This window comes from Coturnix japonica, chromosome 18 (genome assembly GCF_054131305.1).
Source record: "Coturnix japonica strain WE chromosome 18, WE-NBRP24, whole genome shotgun sequence".
In the NCBI taxonomy this organism is placed as follows: Eukaryota; Metazoa; Chordata; class Aves; order Galliformes; family Phasianidae; genus Coturnix; species Coturnix japonica.
This window is the reverse complement of record NC_140680.1, coordinates 1,246,252-1,266,407: the sequence shown is the minus strand read 5'-3', so window position 1 is coordinate 1,266,407 and position 20,156 is coordinate 1,246,252. Positions and strand designations below refer to the sequence as shown.

At 51.9% G+C, this 20,156-nt stretch overlaps 2 protein-coding genes across 18 annotated transcripts; both read left to right on the top strand.

Annotated features, from left to right (window-relative positions):
• Positions 1-394: 394 nt before the first annotated feature.
• LOC146757887 (uncharacterized) lies at positions 395-8,844 on the top strand. 8 transcript variants are annotated; one of them, XM_085519056.1, is made up of 7 exons: positions 395-718; positions 1,560-1,658; positions 2,575-2,737; positions 7,670-7,772; positions 7,859-7,922; positions 8,075-8,138; positions 8,283-8,844. In XM_085519056.1, the coding sequence occupies exons 4-7, from the start codon at positions 7,673-7,675 to the stop codon at positions 8,355-8,357; spliced, it is 303 nt and encodes a 100-aa protein (XP_085375182.1). In that variant the 5' UTR covers positions 395-718; positions 1,560-1,658; positions 2,575-2,737; positions 7,670-7,672; the 3' UTR covers positions 8,358-8,844. The 8 variants fall into 8 exon arrangements, 5 of the variants coding, with proteins under 5 accessions (XP_085375182.1, XP_085375180.1, XP_085375181.1 ...); XM_085519054.1 differs by having other exon boundaries at positions 8,075-8,185; XM_085519055.1 differs by having other exon boundaries at positions 1,394-1,658.
• Positions 8,845-9,515: 671 nt separating this feature from the next.
• LOC146757886 (uncharacterized) lies at positions 9,516-18,898 on the top strand. 10 transcript variants are annotated; one of them, XR_014935515.1, is made up of 7 exons: positions 9,516-10,776; positions 11,618-11,716; positions 12,633-12,795; positions 17,724-17,826; positions 17,913-17,976; positions 18,129-18,192; positions 18,337-18,898. XR_014935515.1 is itself a non-coding variant. In XM_085519020.1 (7 exons), exons 4-7 carry the CDS (start codon positions 17,727-17,729, stop codon positions 18,409-18,411), a joined length of 303 nt encoding a protein of 100 aa, XP_085375146.1. In that variant the 5' UTR covers positions 10,443-10,776; positions 11,618-11,716; positions 12,633-12,795; positions 17,724-17,726; the 3' UTR covers positions 18,412-18,898. The 10 variants fall into 10 exon arrangements, 4 of the variants coding, with proteins under 4 accessions (XP_085375146.1, XP_085375144.1, XP_085375145.1 ...); XR_014935514.1 differs by having other exon boundaries at positions 18,129-18,239; XR_014935513.1 differs by having other exon boundaries at positions 11,452-11,716.
• The last annotated feature ends 1,258 nt before the right edge of the window (positions 18,899-20,156 follow it).

Here is a 20,156-nt window from a genome sequence, read left to right as displayed (position 1 = left end):
CTCTAACTTCCTGAAGGGAGGCTGTAGTGAGCTGGGGCTCGGCCTCTTCTCTCGTGTCATTAATGATAGGACCAGAGGGAATGGCTTCAAGCTGCGACAGGGGAGATTCAGGCTGGACACTACGAGGTATTACTGCTCAGAAAGGGTGGCCAGGCACTGGAATGGACACAGGGAGGTGGTGAAGGGAAGGGGACGAGGGCGAGGAAGGAAGGAAGGAAGGGAAGGGGAAGGTAAAGGAAGGAAAGCGAGAGGAAAGACACGAAATGAGACGTGAATTTTGGGTCCTTTTCCGGCAGCCGCCCCCCCCCAACAGGCCCCAGCCCGGCCTGAGCCACGTGACAGTGCCAGTGCCAGTGACAGGAAGTGCTTCCTGCAGGCGGCGGAGAGCACTTCCGGGCCATGGCGGCATGGCGGCCATGAGCGGGGCCGGGAGGAGCGGGCTCTGTGCTGCGAACGGGGTCGGGCCTCGGTGCGGGGGCACGGAGGGGCTGTCGGGGGAGGAGCTCGCGGCGCTGCCGGCACCCAGAGGCGGCTCCCGGGCGGCTCCACGGTCTCGCTGTGCTGCGGAGTCACCCGGCCGGCCCCAAAAGCCTGGAGGCAGAGCCTGAGCCGGCCCCGGCCCGGATCGTGTGGTGCGGCTCCGGCCGTGCTGGGCTGTGCGGCAGGAAGATGACTTGCGGAATCAAACTCTATAACCCAAAGATGGGTTCTAAAGCAGGTATGTTTATTCCAGCGTTGCGCAGCGCCGGGTGCAAGCGGGAGAGCTCCACCAAACTTGCACACCGTAAGGAGAAAAGTGTGTTACAGATATAGGTTAAGCTAATACGTAATCAATAGTCTCCTCCTCAGTTTGATTACATATTCATTACATTCCCTAGGACCCCGTTCCCCGCGACCCTTGCCGTTGTTTTGGGGTGAAATTCTTCTTCTGTTTTCTTCTTGGTGTTATCTGCTGGTATCGTTCTCCCATGTCAGCATCATCTTGCCCGGGGGTATCTAATCCTTCTTCTTGTCAGAGGTCTCCGGACAATTTCTTCTTATCTTTATTGCCCTCTTCTCTGGTTTTATTTTGACTAAGTGTCTGTAATTCCCCCTATCCCTGCACTTTTAAATGTAAACTATCTGCAGTTACCCTTTGTCTCGGATTCTGTGAAGTTCCCCTTTCCCTTTCTATAGCAAAGTGTTACCTTGCCTCCATTTCAGTCTTTGGGTCCCCAGGGAGGCTCTCCCTGGGGGTGTCCCGATTCGAAGGCAGGATTCAATCCCGCCGCAGCCCGTCCATGGCAGGCAAACGCTTCTCTCCTCTGCTCTTGGGACTCAGCAGTGCCAGGGGTTTCACAGCGCACGTGTTGCAGTGGCTGGCAGCCTCCGTGTGTTTCTCTATTGCATACAGGATCCCATGGTGGAGCCGCGTCAGAAGCAGACGTTGGTGTCTTGTGGCAGGAGCAAGGGCAGTGGAAGCGCTGCCCAGGGCAGGGCGGTGGTGACTGCCATGAGAGCGGAGGTCTGATGCCATCTGCGAGGGATGGGATTTGCATCCGGTGGCTTTTCCGTTGCAGAATGTCCAGCAGCAGAGCGTGAGTGGCCGTGAAATGAAGCTGGGCCCCAGGAGAGCCGCCTGGAGCTGCGTCACGAGCTTCGTGCGTGGCCAGCGCAAGGTAGGTGTGCCTTACTGTAAGCGTGCGCTGAAGCAGTGTTGGTTAAGCACGGCTCACTCCTCTGTCTGCAACAGATGGGCTTTCTGCGCGCTTTATTGCTGTGGCCGTAGAATTCCCTCTTTCTTACCATCTGATCTGTGAAGGCTTTTGTGTGGGAAGGTTTTGAGGAATGAGGGAGTAGAAATTGCTTTAGTCACGAGTCATCTGGAAAGGTTTCACAGAAACGGTGACATTTGCAGAAGGAACGTATTGGCATTGGCAGTTGTGCCAAATACTCACTGGGATGGAGAGGAGGGAGTACCTGCAGAAGACCGTTCTCTTCTGGTTTTGAGGAAGCCGGGCAGAGCTCAGATTGCAGCTTAAGCAATGTTCTTTTGTCACACTCTGTGTCCTGTGTTGCGTTCTCTCCTTTCGATTCCAGTTCTCCTGACAGGTTAGGCTTGAATTCAGCATAATATCTGCTTCTCCCTGGGTTCAGGTTCTTTGGGTCTCCTGCCTGCTTTTCTCCCTTTTCTTAATGGAGAGTGGAGTTTCTACCACAGAGCAAAGTTTCGTGATTGACAGAAACAAATATGGAACATATTAGATGAACACAGCTCTGCATTTTTTTCTTCCTCCGAACAGCAAGGGACTCCTGTGCTCTCATTAATATCATCAGTGAGTAGATGCTGCCTTCTGCTGGAGCCTAAAATGCTTTCTGCAGTTGAGTGGTTGGAAACATAGGGTTTTAACTTAAAATTGTTTGCGCAGGGTGAAGGTTGGGAATACAATTAGAATACAGTTACACAGTGCTCTATCCCCAGCACTTTCCATCATTTTTCTTAACACAGCTTACGGTTCATTTCAAAACAAACTAACAAAGATGAACTTGGGTTAGCGTAGCCTGTTTTAAATGATCCTTCTGTGTCTTTTCCAGGCTGGTAGCAGAATGGAGACTTTCCCGAGGCACTGAGGAACAGACACAAGCTTCTTTTGAAGGCTTCAATGAAATTCTGCCCCAGCAGTATCTGTGGTCTTTTGATGCTAAGGAGCTGGACGTAAAGGATTCTTTGACTATTGCCAGATCCAGGCTGCTACAGGTATGTCACGGTTTAAACTAAAAATCCACCTGCGTCCGTGACAGGGACTGTGGGCCCAGCAGGGGCCCTAGGCCGAAAGGAAAAAAAGTTAATTAGGAAAAGAAAACAGCAGCAACAATCTAAGGAGGCACACTTATTTACTAAATTACTATATCGAAATACAGGATAACACAGTATAATACAATATAATTGAAAATTGAGCTAACGAATCAAGCAAAATAGGAGAGAGAATGAGTCCCGAAACCGAGAGGCCTACTGTAAATCTAGGCGAAACGGTGAAGGCTCCCACACACTCCCCTGAACGCCAGAACTCGAAAGACGTCAGTCTAGCCTGCGACAGAGTTAATATAGTGTCCAGGTCCCGTGACCTCGTGTTGTTCTCTGGGAGATGTAGTCTTCTTCTGTAAGTTGCAGATTCAGTAAAACTATTCATGCTTTATATGATGTTATGATGTGGAATACTGATAGCAAAATTACAAAATTATTAAACCATGACAAGGTAATACTTGCATTTCAGTCAGTGTCTGAAGAGCAAAGTTCATTAAGGCTGGCGGTTCTGTTTTCAGGATGTGTGAGAGAAGCCTTATGTATCAGTTAGTATTTGGTTACTGTGTTGGTCTTCACTTTCTTCTTTGCAACCAATTTACACGTTTCTAACGTTAAGATTCTGCCAGCATAAATTTTTTGGCTAACAGTGTTTTTGTAGTCCTTGACAATGTGATTTGCGTGTGTCTAAAGAGTGAGCAACTAGAAAGCAAGGGAGCAAAGAACCAAATATCAGCGGATGGTCAAATTACTGAGTGGAGCAGGTTTTAGCTGCTTTTGGGTTCTCCAAGTTATACTCTACAGCAAAACATCGTATTTCTAGCACAGAATGGTACGGTTAGGTAAAGACAAAGTACGTTGTTAGTTTGAATGTCTAAATACAAATGTTTTCATGAGTGGTATTTCTCTTTTGTGGCCTCTCCACATTTTCTTTGTGAGCGGATGTTATTATTTGCTATGAAAGTTTGAGAGTTTAATATTAAAAACGAGTGTAGTGTGATTGCAGGTGCTTTTAAGTACAGTAGTATTTCAGTACAATAGTCTTGCTGTAGAAGCAAAGTAGTAGGTTGTAGTTTCAATGATTCCATGTGGGTGCCCAGCCCAAAGTGGGGATTCCCTTATGAAAGGAGGGGGAGGGTGAAGGAGGCCGAGGGCCCTTTTCTCGGGGCCAGCTCTCTGTGCCCTCTTGCTGGCCGGAGAGAAGGGCTGCCCGCTGGACACAGGGAGTGCCTTGTAGCTCCCGTGCCGTGCCCTGCCCTCCAGCCCCCTCCTCATCCTATGCGGAACACCACTCCCAGCAGCACAGGTGCCATTTTGGAATCTTCCCCATGTCACAGCTGTCACCTTGGTTGCTGCGGCTCCACCCGACTCACTCACCTCTGAGAGTGCTGGGCAGGTAGCAGCCATGTCCAGCACGAAGCGAGGGCGAGAGGAATGTAGTGAGGATTTAAGTGGGAGAAGGAGCTGGGGGCCCCAGAACCGAAGAGGAGGAGGGTGCCCGCCATAACCATCAAATGGAGGAGGGGGAAAGGAGCCCGTTTCCATCATGCCTGGACCAGCCCTGTGACCACCACCCATGTGGAGCCGATGGAGGTGGATCCCCCTCCGGAGGAACCGATGGAGGTGGATCCCCCTCCAGAGGAGCCCATGGATGTGGATCCGCCCGCGGCATAGCTGGCCTGGCACCACACCACCGTGCCAGGCCCCGCGTTGGCATGGTCACAGCTTCACCATCGCTGGTCCAGGCACTCGGCTCCTTTCCTGCTGCGTGGCCCCTGCCCCCAGCATGAGCTGGGTGGCATTATTTAACATCTTCTTCTCCTCCACCTCGTTGCTCCTCCGGTTCTGTGGGCCCCCAGTTCCTTCTTCCCCCTGTTGTAGTTAGGTGTTTGCTCTGTTCTTTGTTTTGATGGTTGTGTTAGGTTAGTGTTAGTGTTCAGTTTAGTTTTAGCGTTAGGGATAGGTTCCTGTTTGTTCTTTAGAGTTAGGCATTGGTTCCTGTTTGTTCTTTAGGGTTAGGTATAGGTTTCTGTTGTTATTTTAGAGTTAGGCGTAGGTTAGTGTTCGTACTTACAGTCAGGCATTGGCTGCTACACTCAAGTAAAAGTAACCGCTGCTCCTGGGTAAGCACACAGTGTTGCCATCAGGGCTCAAGCTCAGGCAGCCAGCTGACTGGGGCAGAATTTGTGTTAGACGCTGCTCAGTGACAACACCCAGAACAAAGTAGCAAGGATGTGAAGTGCAGGAGACTACTTGCGCTTAGCACATTCTGTCTGCTGTAACAGCATTACTCAAAGATTTCTAATCAGGCCAAGATCTTTGTGATGCAGCAGTTTGTTCATTACTGCCATCATGGGCGCACAACCCTACTGGCGAGGAATGGAAGGCCCTATATGCTGGCCCGACCCTACCCGCAGGGAGGTGTGCTCCCTCCCCTGGGCACGGGTCAGGGACGTTGCTGGGAGACTTCCCAGTCTGATCTGCCCTTCTGTCTACTATCCCCTGCTGATAGTTCAGGCTGGCAGTGAAGAAGTTAGTAAAAAAAGCCTGAAGGCTATCAAAGATGATTTCAGGGGACTGGGGCGGGTAATCGAAGGAACAGGTGTGCGGGTGGTTATTGCATCTGTACTTTCAGTGGCAGGGAGGGATACTGAGTTGGACCTAAAAACCCACCTCTTAAACAAATGGTTAAAGAGTCGGTGCAGACATAGGAGTCTTGGTGTTTTTCACCATGGGGCAATTTATTTGGCTCCTGGCATGACAGCTACAGACGGAAGCGGCCTGTCTCAAAGGGGTAAGAGGGTTCTAGCTGAGGAACTGTCAGGACCCCACCAAAAACCTGCACCCTGACTTGTAAAATGGTTACACAGATATAGGTACACCTCATACATAGTCAATGATGTAAGGAAGGACACTGGACACACCTTCGTTGGCTCCACAGCCGCAGTCCAACACGGCGGCCAGGCCCGTCGATCCATTCCTTTGCTTGCTGCCAGTTCCCACAGGGAGTCCTCACTCAGACACCTGAAACAACAACGCACACAAACACATCAGGCAAACAACAGACACGCACACAAACACAAAACGCCCTCCTCGGATCCCGCCACTCACCCTTCCTTTGCCAACTTCTCTCGCTCACCTTCAGGGCAGTGCCAGCCCCTTCAACCCGATCACAGAATCACAGAATGACCCGGGTTGGAAGGGACCTCAAGGATCATGAAGCACCAACCCCCGCCTGGCTGCGGGGCTGTGGCAGCCGGTGTGGCTGGGTGCAGCACGTGGGCATGTGGGAGGGCCTGCAGCAGGGATGTGGGGTGTAATCAGAGTGACTGGAATTCCAATTCAGTCAGAGGTCTTAATTGTAGGTAAGGGTTGAATCCGCCGAGGTGCCGCACAAGGAGAGGCGCTGGGTGCGACTATGGAAAGCAGAGCTTGTGTGTCCCAGGAGGCAGGCGTAGTCAGGTCCCCTTTGGAGCCTGCCGTTGTTGGTGCTCAGCTCAGGAGCCCCATCAGGAGCTGCTGCGTGCTGCGTCTGTGTCACGGACTTATCTAGATCAATATGATTGACTGATCAATCTATGATCTCCAGATGATGTTATGATGTGAAATACCAATAGAAAAAAATACAAAACCACAACAGTATGGCAGCCCAAAAAGATTCCCTTGTGGAAGAAGGGGGAGGGTGAAGGAAGGTGAAGGAGGCCGAGGGCCCTTTACTTGGGGCCGGCTCGTCTGTGCCCTCTTGCTGGCCAGAGAGAAGGGCTGCCCGCTGGGCACAGGGAGCACCTTGTAGCTCCCGTACCATGCCCTGCCCTCCAGCCCCCTCCTCATCGTATGTGGAACTCCAGTGCCAGCAGTGCGGCCGCCATTTTAGAACCCTCTCCATGTCACCATGGTCACCGTTGCCGCATGCCTCTGACAGTTGTGGCAGTTAACAGCCATGCCTGCTGCAAAGAGGGCGAGGGTTGAAGTTTCTGGTGGGAGGATGGAGCTGGGGGCCCTAGGAGTCAGAAGGAGGAGGGGGCCCGCCATGACCATCAGGCAGAGGAGGGGTAAGAGAGCCATTATCCATCATGCCTGGACCAGCCCTGTGACCACCACCCATGTGGAGCCTATGGAGGTGGATCCCCCTCCGGAGGAACCGATGGAGGTGGATCCCCCTCCGGAGGAACCGATGGAGGTGGATCCCCCTCCGGAGGAACCGATGGAGGTGGATCCCCCTCCAGAGGAGCCCATGGACGTGGATCCGCCCGCGGCATAGCTGGCCTGGCACCACGCCACCGTGCCAGGCCCCGCGTTGGCATGGTCACAGCTTCACCATCGCTGGTCCAGGCACTCGGCTCCTTTCCTGCTGCGCGGCCCCTGCCCCCAGCATTAGCTGGGTGGCATTATTTAACATCTTCTGCTCCTCCACCTTGTTGCTCCTCTGGTTCTGTGGGCCCCCAGTTCCATCTTCCCCCTGTTAGGTTAGGTGTTTGTTATGTTCTTTTTTGTTGATGGTAGTGTTAAGTTAGTGTTAGTGTTAGTGTTCAGTTTAGTTTTAGTGTTAGGGATAGGTTCCTGTTCGTTTTTTAGAGTTAGGCATAGGTTCCTGTTTGTTCTTTAGGGTTAGGTATAGGTTTTTGTTGTTATTTTAGAGTTAGGTATAGGTTTTTGTTGTTATTTTAGAGTTAGGTATAGGTTTCTGTTGTTATTTTAGAGTTAGGCATAGGTTAGTGTTCGTACTTGCAGTCAGGCATTGGCTGTTACACTCAAGTAAAAGTAACCGCTGCTCCTTGGGTAAGCATGCAGCTGGTTGCTCACCCCGAGCAATGAGTGCGACTGCCCTGACAGTTTGATGACATCTGCGATGAACTGAATTTCCCTCTTGGGACTTTTCCTTTGCAGAACATGGAGGAGCAGAGCGTGAGTGGGCTGAGAAATGGAGCTGGGACTCAGGAGAGCAACACGTGGCTGTGTCCCAGAGCTCCCAAAGTGTGGCCATTGCAAGGTAGGAGTGCCTTACCGAAAGCGTTGTTCAAGCACAGCTCCTGGCACTGTCTGCAACAGATCCGCTCTCTGCGTGCTTTCTTTCAGTCGCTGGTGTTGTGCAGCACAGCCACGGCACGGCCCTCAGTGCGTACGCGAGGAGCGTGAAAAGGTAGGTGGTGAATTTTCATCTTGCTAACGCTAGGATTAGGAATGGTGAGCATTCCTAAAAGAGTGGCCACAAAGGTGTGATCTGCCTCGGGGAGAAGTTGATTCTCGCCTCTTCAGCTTTTCCCTTCTTTTCTGTCCACCTGTCCTTTCCAGCTCCTCCTCCCCTCAGCTGCAAGTGGGGCAGTGCTCGAGTGTGAGGACTCTTCCTTGGCATGCGGTAACAGACAATGCAGATGTGACTTTTGTGTCCTTCCTTGTTCTTGGGTTTGTAGCCCAGGGATATCTTGCGAGCAGCTCTCTAAGTCAGACTGTGCTGGCAGCGTGCGTGAGTGAAATAGTGCCTCTTTTTTCCCTCTTGCAGCAAGCTTGCCGAGGCAAGGCAAGCGCTACTCAGCTGAGGAAGAAAGCCGAGAAGGAAAGCAGAAAGCAACGATGAGGGCTTGAGCAAGAAGCTACAAAGGACAGCAGAACCACCTGCAACGCTTCCTCGGAGGTGGCACCAAGAGCTGCTGACTCAACAGTCCAGTTTACTGGCACAGCCGTGCTTTCCCTGTCATGGACGGTGGAGATGATGGAAGTGAACTGGACAGGAAGGACTTGTGCTGCGTTAGAAGCAATGAGGGCTTCACATAGGCAGGACTTGGTGTATGGCAAGAGCTGGAGACGCTGCGTTCCTTCAGGGTGTGTCTCTTGAGGTCCAGGCCTGGTGTAGGGTTAGGTTGAAATAGGGCTGGCTGGGACTGGAGAGGGAGGAGGTGACGTAGCCCCGGGGTTTGGCTTCTCCTTGGGTCTGACTGGAGGCTGAGTGACTGATTGCTAAGCGGCAATCCTGGGCACTGGGGTTTCATTTTGGGGTGTGGGCGGGGCAATAAATAGAAGCCAAATCTTCTTGTACGCAATAAAATTGAAGCGAACTTTCTAAACCTGGTGCTGCCTCTTTCAGTAGCTGGTCAGAACGTCCCTCGCTCGGGCTGGCAATCGCAGGGCGATGAAGCGGTCGGCTTCACGTCTCTCCCTTGACATGGTGCAGTGCAGGTTTTCCCCCGTTTCCTTGTTGGTCTTCCCAACCTGTGGCCTTTCAGCCAACCCGTAAGTGCTGGTGACAGGCTGTGAGCATCTCCTTGCTCTCTGAGGACTGACAGAAAGAAACCAGAGGAGGGGAAGCAGCCCGGCAGGAAGAAGGGTGTCCCGTGCTCAGCCCCTTGAGTTGGCCTCTCTTCCCTGAGGGCTCTTTCAGCTTCTGATGGATGCACCGTGTGTTGCTGTTTGCCCTGGGAAGCCCAGCTGCACGCTGGCAGCCGTGGCCTGTGCATCAGCCTCCCCTTGAGGCCCAAGGAGTTGTTTGTTTTTATGTATTCACTATTGGTGTGGCATTTTGTTGTTTTGTTCTGCTTAGAGATCAAGGGGTAATTTAACACCGTTGGAAGTCATTGGGGTTCAGGAGTAGCACATGTAGAATTTTGATCATGCAGCAAGTTGTGATTTCTACTGTGTTAAAGAACTGGCACACACATATACGCCTGCAGCCGGAGCTTGATTGACTCTCGTCAATACGGCCTTCCAAAGCCCGGCCCTGGGGAGTTGTCCAAAAATTTTCCAACCTTTTGTATTACCTAAGTTTATTTTAAACAGACAAGGAGGAGTAATCTCTTAAAGGCTTTTTTAAAGGCATTGGACTAGGTTTTGATTATCACGTCTCAGGAAGCTTCTGCATTCCACCTAGTGCTAATGTGATACATCAAGAGCAGATGACACAAGAGATTCAGGCCTTGCTGCCAGTCTTTTACGAATCAGAACTTTGTTTCATGTTGCCAGATATTGTGGTTTCCTTTTCAGGGGATTCCTTTGCTGTATAATAAGAAGGCCGAGGGCATCCTGGCCTGCATGGGAAACAGTGTTGCCAGCAGGAGCAGAGAGGTGATTGTCCCCCTGTTCTCAGCACTGATGAGGCCGCAGCTCGAGTGCTGTGTTCAGTTTTGGGCCCCTCAGTGCAAGAAAGACATCGAGGCCCTGGAACGCGTTCAGAGGAGGGCAACAAAGCTGGTGAGGGGTCTGGAGCACAGGCCGTATGAGGAGCGGCTGAGGGAGCTGGGATTGTTCAGCCTGGAGAAGAGGAGGCTCAGGGGAGACCTCATTGCTCTCTCTAACTTCCTGAAGGGAGGCTGTAGTGAGCTGGGGCTCGGCCTCTTCTCTCGTGTCATTAATGATAGGACCAGAGGGAATGGCTTCAAGCTGCGACAGGGGAGATTCAGGCTGGACACTACGAGGTATTACTGCTCAGAAAGGGTGGCCAGGCACTGGAATGGACACAGGGAGGTGGTGAAGGGAAGGGGACGAGGGCGAGGAAGGAAGGAAGGGAAGGGGAAGGTAAAGGAAGGAAAGCGAGAGGAAAGACACGAAATGAGACGTGAATTTCGGGTCCTTTTCCGGCAGCCGCCCCCCCCCAACAGGCCCCAGCCCGGCCTGAGCCACGTGACAGTGCCAGTGCCAGTGACAGGAAGTGCTTCCTGCAGGCGGCGGAGAGCACTTCCGGGCCATGGCGGCATGGCGGCCATGAGCGGGGCCGGGAGGAGCGGGCTCTGTGCTGCGAACGGGGTCGGGCCTCGGTGCGGGGGCACGGAGGGGCTGTCGGGGGAGGAGCTCGCGGCGCTGCCGGCACCCAGAGGCGGCTCCCGGGCGGCTCCACGGTCTCGCTGTGCTGCGGAGTCACCCGGCCGGCCCCAAAAGCCTGGAGGCAGAGCCTGAGCCGGCCCCGGCCCGGATCGTGTGGTGCGGCTCCGGCCGTGCTGGGCTGTGCGGCAGGAAGATGACTTGCGGAATCAAACTCTATAATCCAAAGATGGGTTCTAAAGCAGGTATGTTTATTCCAGCGTTGCGCAGCGCCGGGTGCAAGCGGGAGAGCTCCACCAAACTTGCACACCGTAAGGAGAAAAGTGTGTTACAGATATAGGTTAAGCTAATACGTAATCAATAGTCTCCTCCTCAGTTTGATTACATATTCATTACATTCCCTAGGACCCCGTTCCCCGCGACCCTTGCCGTTGTTTTGGGGTGAAATTCTTCTTCTGTTTTCTTCTTGGTGTTATCTGCTGGTATCGTTCTCCCATGTCAGCATCATCTTGCCCGGGGGTATCTAATCCTTCTTCTTGTCAGAGGTCTCCGGACAATTTCTTCTTATCTTTATTGCCCTCTTCTCTGGTTTTATTTTGACTAAGTGTCTGTAATTCCCCCTATCCCTGCACTTTTAAATGTAAACTATCTGCAGTTACCCTTTGTCTTGGTTTCTGTGAAGTTCCCCTTTCCCTTTCTATAGCAAAGTGTTACCTTGCCTCCATTTCAGTCTTTGGGTCCCCAGGGAGGCTCTCCCTGGGGGTGTCCCGATTCGAAGGCAGGATTCAATCCCGCCGCAGCCCGTCCATGGCAGGCAAACGCTTCTCTCCTCTGCTCTTGGGACTCAGCAGTGCCAGGGGTTTCACAGCGCGCGTGTTGCAGTGGCTGGCAGCCTCCGTGTGTTTCTCTATTGCATACAGGATCCCATGGTGGAGCCGCGTCAGAAGCAGACGTTGGTGTCTTGTGGCAGGAGCAAGGGCAGTGGAAGCGCTGCCCAGGGCAGGGCGGTGGTGACTGCCATGAGAGCGGAGGTCTGATGCCATCTGCGAGGGATGGGATTTGCATCCGGTGGCTTTTCCGTTGCAGAATGTCCAGCAGCAGAGCGTGAGTGGCCGTGAAATGAAGCTGGGCCCCAGGAGAGCCGCCTGGAGCTGCGTCACGAGCTTCGTGCGTGGCCAGCGCAAGGTAGGTGTGCCTTACTGTAAGCGTGCGCTGAAGCAGTGTTGGTTAAGCACGGCTCACTCCTCTGTCTGCAACAGATGGGCTTTCTGCGCGCTTTATTGCTGTGGCCGTAGAATTCCCTCTTTCTTACCATCTGATCTGTGAAGGCTTTTGTGTGGGAAGGTTTTGAGGAATGAGGGAGTAGAAATTGCTTTAGTCACGAGTCATCTGGAAAGGTTTCACAGAAACGGTGACATTTGCAGAAGGAACGTATTGGCATTGGCAGTTGTGCCAAATACTCACTGGGATGGAGAGGAGGGAGTACCTGCAGAAGACCGTTCTCTTCTGGTTTTGAGGAAGCCGGGCAGAGCTCAGATTGCAGCTTAAGCAATGTTCTTTTGTCACACTCTGTGTCCTGTGTTGCGTTCTCTCCTTTCGATTCCAGTTCTCCTGACAGGTTAGGCTTGAATTCAGCATAATATCTGCTTCTCCCTGGGTTCAGGTTCTTTGGGTCTCCTGCCTGCTTTTCTCCCTTTTCTTAATGGAGAGTGGAGTTTCTACCACAGAGCAAAGTTTCGTGATTGACAGAAACAAATATGGAACATATTAGATGAACACAGCTCTGCATTTTTTTCTTCCTCCGAACAGCAAGGGACTCCTGTGCTCTCATTAATATCATCAGTGAGTAGATGCTGCCTTCTGCTGGAGCCTAAAATGCTTTCTGCAGTTGAGTGGTTGGAAACATAGGGTTTTAACTTAAAATTGTTTGCGCAGGGTGAAGGTTGGGAATACAATTAGAATACAGTTACACAGTGCTCTATCCCCAGCACTTTCCATCATTTTTCTTAACACAGCTTACGGTTCATTTCAAAACAAACTAACAAAGATGAACTTGGGTTAGCGTAGCCTGTTTTAAATGATCCTTCTGTGTCTTTTCCAGGCTGGTAGCAGAATGGAGACTTTCCCGAGGCACTGAGGAACAGACACAAGCTTCTTTTGAAGGCTTCAATGAAATTCTGCCCCAGCAGTATCTGTGGTCTTTTGATGCTAAGGAGCTGGACGTAAAGGATTCTTTGACTATTGCCAGATCCAGGCTGCTACAGGTATGTCACGGTTTAAACTAAAAATCCACCTGCGTCCGTGACAGGGACTGTGGGCCCAGCAGGGGCCCTAGGCCGAAAGGAAAAAAAGTTAATTAGGAAAAGAAAACAGCAGCAACAATCTAAGGAGGCACACTTATTTACTAAATTACTATATCGAAATACAGGATAACACAGTATAATACAATATAATTGAAAATTGAGCTAACGAATCAAGCAAAATAGGAGAGAGAATGAGTCCCGAAACCGAGAGGCCTACTGTAAATCTAGGCGAAACGGTGAAGGCTCCCACACACTCCCCTGAACGCCAGAACTCGAAAGACGTCAGTCTAGCCTGCGACAGAGTTAATATAGTGTCCAGGTCCCGTGACCTCGTGTTGTTCTCTGGGAGATGTAGTCTTCTTCTGTAAGTTGCAGATTCAGTAAAACTATTCATGCTTTATATGATGTTATGATGTGGAATACTGATAGCAAAATTACAAAATTATTAAACCATGACAAGGTAATACTTGCATTTCAGTCAGTGTCTGAAGAGCAAAGTTCATTAAGGCTGGCGGTTCTGTTTTCAGGATGTGTGAGAGAAGCCTTATGTATCAGTTAGTATTTGGTTACTGTGTTGGTCTTCACTTTCTTCTTTGCAACCAATTTACACGTTTCTAACGTTAAGATTCTGCCAGCATAAATTTTTTGGCTAACAGTGTTTTTGTAGTCCTTGACAATGTGATTTGCGTGTGTCTAAAGAGTGAGCAACTAGAAAGCAAGGGAGCAAAGAACCAAATATCAGCGGATGGTCAAATTACTGAGTGGAGCAGGTTTTAGCTGCTTTTGGGTTCTCCAAGTTATACTCTACAGCAAAACATCGTATTTCTAGCACAGAATGGTACGGTTAGGTAAAGACAAAGTACGTTGTTAGTTTGAATGTCTAAATACAAATGTTTTCATGAGTGGTATTTCTCTTTTGTGGCCTCTCCACATTTTCTTTGTGAGCGGATGTTATTATTTGCTATGAAAGTTTGAGAGTTTAATATTAAAAACGAGTGTAGTGTGATTGCAGGTGCTTTTAAGTACAGTAGTATTTCAGTACAATAGTCTTGCTGTAGAAGCAAAGTAGTAGGTTGTAGTTTCAATGATTCCATGTGGGTGCCCAGCCCAAAGTGGGGATTCCCTTATGAAAGGAGGGGGAGGGTGAAGGAGGCCGAGGGCCCTTTTCTCGGGGCCAGCTCTCTGTGCCCTCTTGCTGGCCGGAGAGAAGGGCTGCCCGCTGGACACAGGGAGTGCCTTGTAGCTCCCGTGCCGTGCCCTGCCCTCCAGCCCCCTCCTCATCCTATGCGGAACACCACTCCCAGCAGCACAGGTGCCATTTTGGAATCTTCCCCATGTCACAGCTGTCACCTTGGTTGCTGCGGCTCCACCCGACTCACTCACCTCTGAGAGTGCTGGGCAGGTAGCAGCCATGTCCAGCACGAAGCGAGGGCGAGAGGAATGTAGTGAGGATTTAAGTGGGAGAAGGAGCTGGGGGCCCCAGAACCGAAGAGGAGGAGGGTGCCCGCCATAACCATCAAATGGAAGAGGGGGAAAGGAGCCCGTTTCCATCATGCCTGGACCAGCCCTGTGACCACCACCCATGTGGAGCCGATGGAGGTGGATCCCCCTCCGGAGGAACCGATGGAGGTGGATCCCCCTCCAGAGGAGCCCATGGATGTGGATCCGCCCGCGGCATAGCTGGCCTGGCACCACACCACCGTGCCAGGCCCCGCGTTGGCATGGTCACAGCTTCACCATCGCTGGTCCAGGCACTCGGCTCCTTTCCTGCTGCGTGGCCCCTGCCCCCAGCATGAGCTGGGTGGCATTATTTAACATCTTCTTCTCCTCCACCTCGTTGCTCCTCCGGTTCTGTGGGCCCCCAGTTCCTTCTTCCCCCTGTTGTAGTTAGGTGTTTGCTCTGTTCTTTGTTTTGATGGTTGTGTTAGGTTAGTGTTAGTGTTCAGTTTAGTTTTAGCGTTAGGGATAGGTTCCTGTTTGTTCTTTAGAGTTAGGCATTGGTTCCTGTTTGTTCTTTAGGGTTAGGTATAGGTTTCTGTTGTTATTTTAGAGTTAGGCATAGGTTAGTGTTCGTACTTACAGTCAGGCATTGGCTGCTACACTCAAGTAAAAGTAACCGCTGCTCCTGGGTAAGCACACAGTGTTGCCATCAGGGCTCAAGCTCAGGCAGCCAGCTGACCGGGGCAGAATTTGTGTTAGACGCTGCTCAGTGACAACACCCAGAACAAAGTAGCAAGGATGTGAAGTGCAGGAGACTACTTGCGCTTAGCACATTCTGTCTGCTGTAACAGCATTACTCAAAGATTTCTAATCAGGCCAAGATCTTTGTGATGCAGCAGTTTGTTCATTACTGCCATCATGGGCGCACAACCCTACTGGCGAGGAATGGAAGGCCCTATATGCTGGCCCGACCCTACCCGCAGGGAGGTGTGCTCCCTCCCCTGGGCACGGGTCAGGGACGTTGCTGGGAGACTTCCCAGTCTGATCTGCCCTTCTGTCTACTATCCCCTGCTGATAGTTCAGGCTGGCAGTGAAGAAGTTAGTAAAAAAAGCCTGAAGGCTATCAAAGATGATTTCAGGGGACTGGGGCGGGTAATCGAAGGAACAGGTGTGCGGGTGGTTATTGCATCTGTACTTTCAGTGGCAGGGAGGGATACTGAGTTGGACCTAAAAACCCACCTCTTAAACAAATGGTTAAAGAGTCGGTGCAGACATAGGAGTCTTGGTGTTTTTCACCATGGGGCAATTTATTTGGCTCCTGGCATGACAGCTACAGACGGAAGCGGCCTGTCTCAAAGGGGTAAGAGGGTTCTAGCTGAGGAACTGTCAGGACCCCACCAAAAACCTGCACCCTGACTTGTAAAATGGTTACACAGATATAGGTACACCTCATACATAGTCAATGATGTAAGGAAGGACACTGGACACACCTTTGTTGGCTCCACAGCCGCAGTCCAACACGGCGGCCAGGCCCGTCGATCCATTCCTTTGCTTGCTGCCAGTTCCCACAGGGAGTCCTCACTCAGACACCTGAAACAACAACGCACACAAACACATCAGGCAAACAACAGACACGCACACAAACACAAAACGCCCTCCTCGGATCCCGCCACTCACCCTTCCTTTGCCAACTTCTCTCGCTCACCTTCAGGGCAGTGCCAGCCCCTTCAACCCGATCACAGAATCACAGAATGACCCGGGTTGGAAGGGACCTCAAGGATCATGAAGCACCAACCCCCGCCTGGCTGCGGGGCTGTGGCAGCCGGTGTGGCTGGGTGCAGCACGTGGGCATGTGGGAGGGCCTGCAGCAGGGATGTGGGGTGTAATCAGAGTGACTGGAATTCCAATTCAGTCAGAGGTCTTAATTGTAGGTAAGGGTTGAATCCGCCGAGGTGCCGCACAAGGAGAGGCGCTGGGTGCGACTATGGAAAGCAGAGCTTGTGTGTCCCAGGAGGCAGGCGTAGTCAGGTCCCCTTTGGAGCCTGCCGTTGTTGGTGCTCAGCTCAGGAGCCCCATCAGGAGCTGCTGCGTGCTGCGTCTGTGTCACGGACTTATCTAGATCAATATGATTGACTGATCAATCTATGATCTCCAGATGATGTTATGATGTGAAATACCAATAGAAAAAAATACAAAACCACAACAGTATGGCAGCCCAAAAAGATTCCCTTGTGGAAGAAGGGGGAGGGTGAAGGAGGGTGAAGGAGGCCGAGGGCCCTTTACTTGGGGCCGGCTCGTCTGTGCCCTCTTGCTGGCCAGAGAGAAGGGCTGCCCGCTGGGCACAGGGAGCACCTTGTAGCTCCCGTACCATGCCCTGCCCTCCAGCCCCCTCCTCATCCTATGTGGAACTCCAGTGCCAGCAGTGCGGCCGCCATTTTAGAACCCTCTCCATGTCACCATGGTCACCGTTGCCGCATGCCTCTGACAGTTGTGGCAGTTAACAGCCATGCCAGCTGCGAAGAGGGCCAGGGTAGAAGTTTCTGGTGGGAGGATGGAGCTGGGGGCCCTAGGAGTCAGAAGGAGGAGGGGGCCCGCCATGACCATCAGGCAGAGGAGGGGTAAGAGAGCCATTATCCATCATGCCTGGACCAGCCCTGTGACCACCACCCATGTGGAGCCTATGGAGGTGGATCCCCCTCCGGAGGAACCGATGGAGGTGGATCCCCCTCCGGAGGAACCGATGGAGGTGGATCCCCCTCCGGAGGAACCGATGGAGGTGGATCCCCCTCCAGAGGAGCCCATGGACGTGGATCCGCCCGCGGCATAGCTGGCCTGGCACCACACCACCGTGCCAGGCCCCGCGTTGGCATGGTCACAGCTTCACCATCGCTGGTCCAGGCACTCGGCTCCTTTCCTGCTGCGCGGCCCCTGCCCCCAGCATTAGCTGGGTGGCATTATTTAACATCTTCTGCTCCTCCACCTTGTTGCTCCTCTGGTTCTGTGGGCCCCCAGTTCCATCTTCCCCCTGTTAGGTTAGGTGCTTGTTATGTTTTTGTTGATGGTAGTGTTAAGTTAGTGTTAGTGTTAGTGTTCAGTTTAGTTTTAGTGTTAGGGATAGGTTCCTGTTCGTTTTTTAGAGTTAGGCATAGGTTCCTGTTTGTTCTTTAGGGTTAGGTATAGGTTTTTGTTGTTATTTTAGAGTTAGGTATAGGTTTTTGTTGTTATTTTAGAGTTAGGTATAGGTTTCTGTTGTTATTTTAGAGTTAGGCATAGGTTAGTGTTCGTACTTGCAGTCAGGCATTGGCTGTTACACTCAAGTAAAAGTAACCGCTGCTCCTTGGGTAAGCATGCAGCTGGTTGCTCACCCCGAGCAATGAGTGCGACTGCCCTGACAGTTTGATGACATCTGCGATGAACTGAATTTCCCTCTTGGGACTTTTCCTTTGCAGAACATGGAGGAGCAGAGCGTGAGTGGGCTGAGAAATGGAGCTGGGACTCAGGAGAGCAACACGTGGCTGTGTCCCAGAGCTCCCAAAGTGTGGCCATTGCAAGGTAGGAGTGCCTTACCGAAAGCGTTGTTCAAGCACAGCTCCTGGCACTGTCTGCAACAGATCCGCTCTCTGCGTGCTTTCTTTCAGTCGCTGGTGTTGTGCAGCACAGCCACGGCACGGCCCTCAGTGCGTACGCGAGGAGCGTGGAAAGGTAGGTGGTGAATTTTCATCTTGCTAACGCTAGGATTAGGAATGGTGAGCATTCCTAAAAGAGTGGCCACAAAGGTGTGATCTGCCTCGGGGAGAAGTTGATTCTCGCCTCTTCAGCTTTTCCCTTCTTTTCTGTCCACCTGTCCTTTCCAGCTCCTCCTCCCCTCAGCTGCAAGTGGGGCAGTGCTCGAGTGTGAGGACTCTTCCTTGGCATGCGGTAACAGACAATGCAGATGTGACTTTTGTGTCCTTCCTTGTTCTTGGGTTTGTAGCCCAGGGATATCTTGCGAGCAGCTCTCTAAGTCAGACTGTGCTGGCAGCGTGCGTGAGTGAAATAGTGCCTCTTTTTTCCCTCTTGCAGCAAGCTTGCCGAGGCAAGGCAAGCGCTACTCAGCTGAGGAAGAAAGCCGAGAAGGAAAGCAGAAAGCAACGATGAGGGCTTGAGCAAGAAGCTACAAAGGACAGCAGAACCACCTGCAACGCTTCCTCGGAGGTGGCACCAAGAGCTGCTGACTCAACAGCCCAGTTTACTGGCACAGCCGTGCTTTCCCTGTCATGGACGGTGGAGATGATGGAAGTGAACTGGACAGGAAGGACTTGTGCTGCGTTAGAAGCAATGAGGGCTTCACATAGGCAGGACTTGGTGTATGGCAAGAGCTGGAGACGCTGCGTTCCTTCAGGGTGTGTCTCTTGAGGTCCAGGCCTGGTGTAGGGTTAGGTTGAAATAGGGCTGGCTGGGACTGGAGAGGGAGGAGGTGACGTAGCCCCGGGGTTTGGCTTCTCCTTGGGTCTGACTGGAGGCTGAGTGACTGATTGCTAAGCGGCAATCCTGGGCACTGGGGTTTCATTTTGGGGTGTGGGCGGGGCAATAAATAGAAGCCAAATCTTCTTGTACGCAATAAAATTGAAGCGAACTTTCTAAACCTGGTGCTGCCTCTTTCAGTAGCTGGTCAGAACGTCCCTCGCTCGGGCTGGCAATCGCAGGGCGATGAAGCGGTCGGCTTCACGTCTCTCCCTTGACATGGTGCAGTGCAGGTTTTCCCCCGTTTCCTTGTTGGTCTTCCCAACCTGTGGCCTTTCAGCCAACCCGTAAGTGCTGGTGACAGGCTGTGAGCATCTCCTTGCTCTCTGAGGACTGACAGAAAGAAACCAGAGGAGGGGAAGCAGCCCGGCAGGAAGAAGGGTGTCCCGTGCTCAGCCCCTTGAGTTGGCCTCTCTTCCCTGAGGGCTCTTTCAGCTTCTGATGGATGCACCGTGTGTTGCTGTTTGCCCTGGGAAGCCCAGCTGCACGCTGGCAGCCGTGGCCTGTGCATCAGCCTCCCCTTGAGGCCCAAGGAGTTGTTTGTTTTTATGTATTCACTATTGGTGTGGCATTTTGTTGTTTTGTTCTGCTTTGAGATCAAGGGGTAATTTAACACCGTTGGAAGTCATTGGGGTTCAGGAGTAGCACATGTAGAATTTTGATCATGCAGCAAGTTGTGATTTCTACTGTGTTAAAGAACTGGCACACACATATACGCCTGCAGCCGGAGCTTGATTGACTCTCGTCAATACGGCCTTCCAAAGCCCGGCCCTGGGGAGTTGTCCAAAAATTTTCCAACCTTTTGTATTACCTAAGTTTATTTTAAGCAGACAAGGAGGAGTAATCTCTTAAAGGCTTTTTTAAAGGCATTGGACTAGGTTTTGATTATCACGTCTCAGGAAGCTTCTGCATTCCACCTAGTGCTAATGTGATACATCAAGAGCAGATGACACAAGAGATTCAGGCCTTGCTGCCAGTCTTTTACGAATCAGAACTTTGTTTCATGTTGCCAGATATTGTGGTTTCCTTTTCAGGGGATTCCTTTGCTGTATAATAAGAAGGCCGAGGGCATCCTGGCCTGCATGGGAAACAGTGTTGCCAGCAGGAGCAGAGAGGTGATTGTCCCCCTGTTCTCAGCACTGATGAGGCCGCAGCTCGAGTGCTGTGTTCAGTTTTGGGCCCCTCAGTGCAAGAAAGACATCGAGGCCCTGGAACGCGTTCAGAGGAGGGCAACAAAGCTGGTGAGGGGTCTGGAGCACAGGCCGTATGAGGAGCGGCTGAGGGAGCTGGGATTGTTCAGCCTGGAGAAGAGGAGGCTCAGGGGAGACCTCATTGCTCTCTCTAACTTCCTGAAGGGAGGCTGTAGTGAGCTGGGGCTC